The sequence below is a fragment of the Palaemon carinicauda genome, chromosome 31 (assembly GCF_036898095.1).
Source record: "Palaemon carinicauda isolate YSFRI2023 chromosome 31, ASM3689809v2, whole genome shotgun sequence".
Taxonomy (NCBI): Eukaryota; Metazoa; Arthropoda; class Malacostraca; order Decapoda; family Palaemonidae; genus Palaemon; species Palaemon carinicauda.
In genome coordinates this window covers 6,537,672-6,543,595 of record NC_090755.1, presented here as the reverse complement: position 1 = coordinate 6,543,595, position 5,924 = coordinate 6,537,672, and the positions used below count along the sequence as shown (strand labels likewise).

At 36.3% G+C, this 5,924-nt stretch overlaps 1 protein-coding gene across 1 annotated transcript; it reads left to right on the top strand.

Annotated features, from left to right (window-relative positions):
- Positions 1–1,816: 1,816 nt before the first annotated feature.
- Positions 1,817–4,546, top strand: LOC137624855 (antifreeze protein Maxi-like). Its single transcript, XM_068355806.1, has 3 exons — positions 1,817–1,902; positions 2,379–2,416; positions 3,643–4,546. The coding sequence occupies exons 1-3, from the start codon at positions 1,863–1,865 to the stop codon at positions 4,333–4,335; spliced, it is 771 nt and encodes a 256-aa protein (XP_068211907.1). The 5' UTR covers positions 1,817–1,862; the 3' UTR covers positions 4,336–4,546.
- Positions 4,547–5,924: the final 1,378 nt, after the last annotated feature.

Sequence of the window (5,924 nt, the reverse complement as noted above, 5' to 3'; positions counted from 1 at the left end):
TGTTTCGTGGGAGCTTATTATATAATCTGGGGGCTGCATATCTTAAGGCTCTGGAGCCTACAGTAGACATTTACTTAGGTTCCAATAGTTTGAAGCCATCTGTAGGGAAGAGCTTTACTGAGGATAGGTCATGTAAGTACCCAATTACGGGATCCTGTCACAGCTTCCAGTGTAGTCTGGGTCACCAGGGTGGTTGGTACTTCGTGTATAGACTGCCACGATCAAGGCCTATAAAACTTGCCCAGGATTAGCTGCTTAAAGCGAGAGAACGGTACAGATACATCTGGACCGTGAGCGAGAGTGAGAATTGCCTACTCGAGTAGCCAAAAAAAATACCGATTTTGACTAGTTTGGCGAAATTTTACTACTCAAGGAATCCCTATGTTTATTTTCTTTTTTTCCAAAGGAAGAATTCCTATATATAAAACTATTTCTGACTTAAGTTATATAAAATAAAATTGTTCAAGTGACATATAGCCAAATTTTATTGTTGAATACTAACATGAAGTTAAACTTAATTACTTTCCCTGCAAAAGCTGTTTTATGGGGTACTGGCTATCAACCGGGGATCGCTAAGGGTTAAGACAGCAACTGGTTCCAAGATAAATATTGTCCCATTATCTGACTGAGTTCTCCTTAAACTACGTGTAAGTTTCGTGAATAAGGAAGATAATTTCTTTTTTTATGTTGTATAAATTTTAATTGTAATATACTGGGGTATACCTATATTACAATGAGTTATTATTATTACTAGCTAAGCTACAAACCTGGTTGGAAAAGCTGGAGGCTATAAGACCAAGGGCTCCAATAGGGAAAACAGCCCAGTGAAAATGAAAATAAGGAAAAACAATTATGTGCCCGAGTGTACCTTCAAGCAAGAGAACTCTAACCCAAAACAGTGGAAGACCATGGTGAAGATGCTATGGCACTACCCAAGACTAGAGAACAATGGTTTGATTTTAGAGAGTCCTCCTAGTTAGGCAATATCAACTCCACATGTTTTTCTCCCGCTGAAAGTTTCGTTTGAGTCATTCAAGAATGAATACTGTTCTGTAAATCCGGTGGCAAAAGCTTAGTTAGGCATAATTCTCTTTTAAGGACTGTGGAAATTATCTTGAAATCTATCTTTGTCCCTCAAACCATAACAATCAGGAAATCTTTGCCTGACCCAATCTTTCTTTTTCCCAAACTTCTTAGCGATGGACGTTTGTGGCCATCAAAGAATCTCTCTCTCTCTCTCTCTCTCTCTCTCTCTCTCTCTCTCTCTCTCTCTCTCTCTCTCTCTCTCTCTCCGTTCATACACGAACGATTGATAATAAAATGTATTTGTTATTCTATATTTTATGGGGTACCTTTCTTGACATACATACATTCACACATACATACATACATACATACATATATATATATATATATATATATATATATATATATATATATATATATATATATATATATATATATATAATTTGTATATATATGTGTGTGTGTGTTTGTATACAGACTGTCAGTTTTCAGCAAATTCTCATATTCTAGTAGCCTACGATGATCAAACGACCATCAACATAGTAAACTGAAGAACGGTTTTAACGACATCTTAGCAATTAATTTCATTCATAAGAATCATAAAAATAAAACAACAAAATTTGAATAAATAATTAATATATAATTCAAACTCAATCCTAACCTTCATTCGCTTCAAAGAATCAAATACCACAGAAAGTAAATCCGAAAGTCGCTTATTCACTCGTCCGAATGGATTGTCTCGGCGCCGGATTGCGCCACGGATTAAAAATCGGCTGAGGTATATAAGGGAAGCGAATCGTGCAACTGGATCACTCAGTCTCTAACAGCCTCTCAAGATGGTCAGTTTGAAGATCTTCGTTGCTTTCCTCTTCCTTGGTGAGTATTAGTGTTGGCTGTTGGGCGGCCATCGCTTTGTACAAGTATTCCGCATTTTTTGTGTCGAAGTATTGAAATGTATTTTAAATTCTATTTAAATACTTTGAATATATATATATATATATATATATATATATATATATATATATATATATATATATATATATATATATATATATATATATATATATATGCATATATATATATATATATATATATATATATATATATATATATATATATATATATATATATATATATATATATATATATATATATATATATATATATATATATATATATATATATATATATATATATATATATATATAGTTTTGTTAAGACAAATCAGTAAATTTACGCTGTTATCTATTGGGCTGTTATGTTTGATTATATTTTCGTTATGTAACTGGTCATATCAACTATTTAAATTATTATTATTATTATTATTTTTGTTATTATTATTATCATTCCAGGTCTTGCTGCTGCACAGGAAGTGGAAGATTCTGAAAGAGTAAGTTGTGTGAAGTGGATTATTAAGTCAATTCAAGATGACATAAAAAATATTAAGGAATTTCAGAAGGAACGAATTTGCTGAATAGGTCATCAGACGATAGAAAAATAATAGATCTGTCATTCCTTTTATAAGAAATACTTCGGTAACCCAAAACAGGCTTAAGGGTAATTTTAATATAGACATTTTGTCGAAGAAGAGCATTAAGTGTCTCAAATCTATTATCATAAAGTTGTAATTCATCATCATCATCTCCTCCTACGCCTACTGGCGCAAAGGACCTCGGTTAGATTTCCCCAGTCGTTTCTATCTTGAGCTTTTAATTCAATACTTCTCCATTCATAATCTCCTAGTCCTCAGCCACGTAGGGCTGGGTCTTCCAACTCTTCTAGTGCCTTGTGGAGCCCAGTAGAAAGTTTGGTGAACTAATCTCTCTTTGGGAGTGCGAAAAGGAAACTAACTCAAAATGAATTATTCCTTATAGCATCGTATAAAAATTATATATCAAAGCACTTCCAGTCTATTTCCTAGCGTCTTAAGAATATCGTTGACTTTTGCTATCCATACAATACAATAGTACAAACATAGCTTATGAAATGGCCATCAATGTCCTTCCTCGGGGAATACAATTCTGTTTTTACAATATAATCTCGCTTCTTTCCCAATCATGCTTAATTTTCTTCACAAAAAGCACATTCATCATTAACTAGCCGCCAAAGTAACAATATTGGTCCATCATCTTCACTTGATAGCGATTTATCGTTAACTCACTGACTTAATATTTGGCTTTAATCACTTAAAGAAAAGTCCTTTGTATATTTTCATCTCAATCAATGATTAGTAGTCATCGGCATAATTAGTGTTTTTAACATTTTGAAAGGGATACTATGACTTTTACCAATCAGATGTTGATAAGTTTATATTGAATATGAAGAAAAGAGGTGGTAGGTATTACCATAACTCTTGATCCAACTATCTAGATTTAAACTTGGATATAGTCATTAAGCATAACTTATACTGCTTGTGAATGAACAATAATTTGACAGAAGAATCAGTAGGAAGTAATTTAACCTCAAAAGGATGTTATAGATGTTTCATGAACATAGAATACTGATTTTAAGTATCATGTTTGTTTTTCAAGGAAATATAGTAAAAAATATTGCAAAGATGTTTATGCAAAGAAATACTTATAAAATAAAATCTCGCCTTATTAACTGCAATTACAGGAGAAACGAGGAGTTGGCGTTGGCGGCGGTTACAGCGGAGGCTACGGAAGCGGAGGTCACGGAAGTGGTGGATACAGCAGTGGTGGAGGTGGATACGTCATCGTTGGAGCTGGCGGAGCCGGTCGCCATGGCCCCTCGGCTTCTGATATTGCCAACGAAGCGGCAAATCAGGCTACAGCTGCCGCTGCTGGTCTAGCAGGAGCTGCCCAAGCTGCTTATGGCTCCGCCGCCAGTAGAGCTGCTGCTGCAGCTTCTGCAGCAGCCCAGAAAGCATTAGCCGCCACATCTGGCAAGAAAGCTGAAGCCGCGCAAATCACCATCGCAGCTCAAGGTGCCCAGGCTGCTGCATTTGCCGAAGAACTGAAAACCAAAGAAGCTGCCGCAGCTGAACAGGAGGCAGAGAACACCTACAACTTGGCTGTAGCCACTGCCAACGACATTGCAGCTGCTCAAGCTGAGGCAGAGGCCATTGCAGCCCAGACTGCCCAAGCTTTGCGCGCTGCCCGCCAGGTGCGCGCCTCTCAGGCTTCTATGGCCTGGCAAGCACAGCAGGCTGCCAACTCTCTCAACCAGCAGCAGAGTTTATCTCTCAACGACTTGCAGGAAGCTGAACAAGCAGCTGCTCAGGCTCAGGCTGCAGCTTCAAAGGCCATTGCTAAGGCTAAGAGTGGCCACGGAGGCTATGGACATTAAATATGCATGGACTTTTGTAATTATATAAGTAAGACTGTGTAAACACGAACCATTATGTTATGATATTAAACTACGGTTGATACATATAATGCAATTTAATAAAACATCCTTAATGCAAATAAAAATCATACTGTTATTGTAAGTTCATGGTAAAACAAATAAGAAATAAAGGAATGGTATGGATAATGTGCATTGGCCATTTTTATGGAGAGTCCTGCGTATTATGGAGTTCCTCTTAAATATGTAAATTTATTAAGTCTGTTCATGAGCATAGCAAGTGCAAAGTTAATGTTAGTGGTGTCTTATCAAATGAATTTCCAGTGAACAGTGGAGTACTCCAAGGGAATGTGTTATCACCCATGTTGTTTATCCTCCTCATGGATTTTGTAATGCATAGAACAGTTGGGATGGTGGAAAAGGACGGGTTTGGATTGGTAACAGGATATTAGCTGACCTAGAGTATGCTGATGACGCTGTCCTTATTAGCAGAACACCACAGGACTTGCAAAGTCTGCTTACCAAAATGCATGAAATATCACAAGAGGTTGGGTTCAAGATGAAAAGAAGAAAGACAGAGATGATGAGAACGGAATATGCAATGGAAGTTGAAACATCATTGGAGGGAGAAAGGATTAATGAGGTGGAATTGCTTAAATATTTACGAACTATGATCTCTAATACAGGATCTTTAGAATTTGAGTTTAATGAAAAATTGAAAAAATAAAATCAGACAATGGCTAGGTTAAGCAAATTTGGAAATCAAATCGCCTGAAATCACATAAAAATAGGGCTATATATCAGTTTAGTGAGATCGGTGTTATTGTATGGACATGAGTCGTAGTATGACAATGAAACAATATTCAACAGATTTTGTAGATTAGAGGACAAAGCCCTCAGAAGGATATTGGGAGTTAAATGGCAGGATAGAATGAGAAATGAAACTATAAGAGTGATTACCCGAGTGCCATATATGGATGAGATCATGGCGAGGGGTAGATGGAGATGGTTTGGGCATGTTCTTCGCACTCCCCAAGAGAGATTAGTTCACCAAACTTTCAACTGGACTTCACAAGGCACTAAAAGAGTTGGAAGACCCAGGCCTACATGGCTGAGGACTATTAGCGTGAAGTAGGAGATGATGAATGTAGAAGTATTGATTTAAAAGCTCAAGATGAAGACGACTGGCCAAATCTAACCGAGGTCCTTATTGTCAATAGCCGTAGGAGGAGATGATGATGATGAAATAAGGAACTATTTGCAAAAGCAATGACTGATAATTATATGCTTCTACAATAGTGTTGATAATTATATCTAGAATATATAGGAGAAGTTATTGGTCATTTTTAAACATATGCCACATTGCAACAGATATGTCACTAGCAGCTCAAGATATATAAATATAATTCAATGCATGTAGTTTTGATAGACTGAAATTTGTGGTCCCTATCTATGAGAAAAAGATTTTTTTCTGTGGCGAATACAGCCATTATGCATATATTCTTTCGGATCCTATAATCCTATAGAGACTGATTGATTACTTTACTTATTTACTTCAAGGGCTGTTTTCCTGGTCCTGTCCCAAACGAAAA

Bases quoted from the DNA above. Each gene is read 5' to 3' on its own strand.
- LOC137624855 (XM_068355806.1), top strand. From the start codon at position 1,863: ATGGTCAGTTTGAAGATCTTCGTTGCTTTCCTCTTCCTTG. The intron at 1,903-2,378 runs GTGAGTATTAGT...TTATCATTCCAG, and splicing joins CGTTGCTTTCCTCTTCCTTG to GTCTTGCTGCTGCACAGGAA. The intron at 2,417-3,642 runs GTAAGTTGTGTG...CTGCAATTACAG, and splicing joins AAGTGGAAGATTCTGAAAGA to GAGAAACGAGGAGTTGGCGT.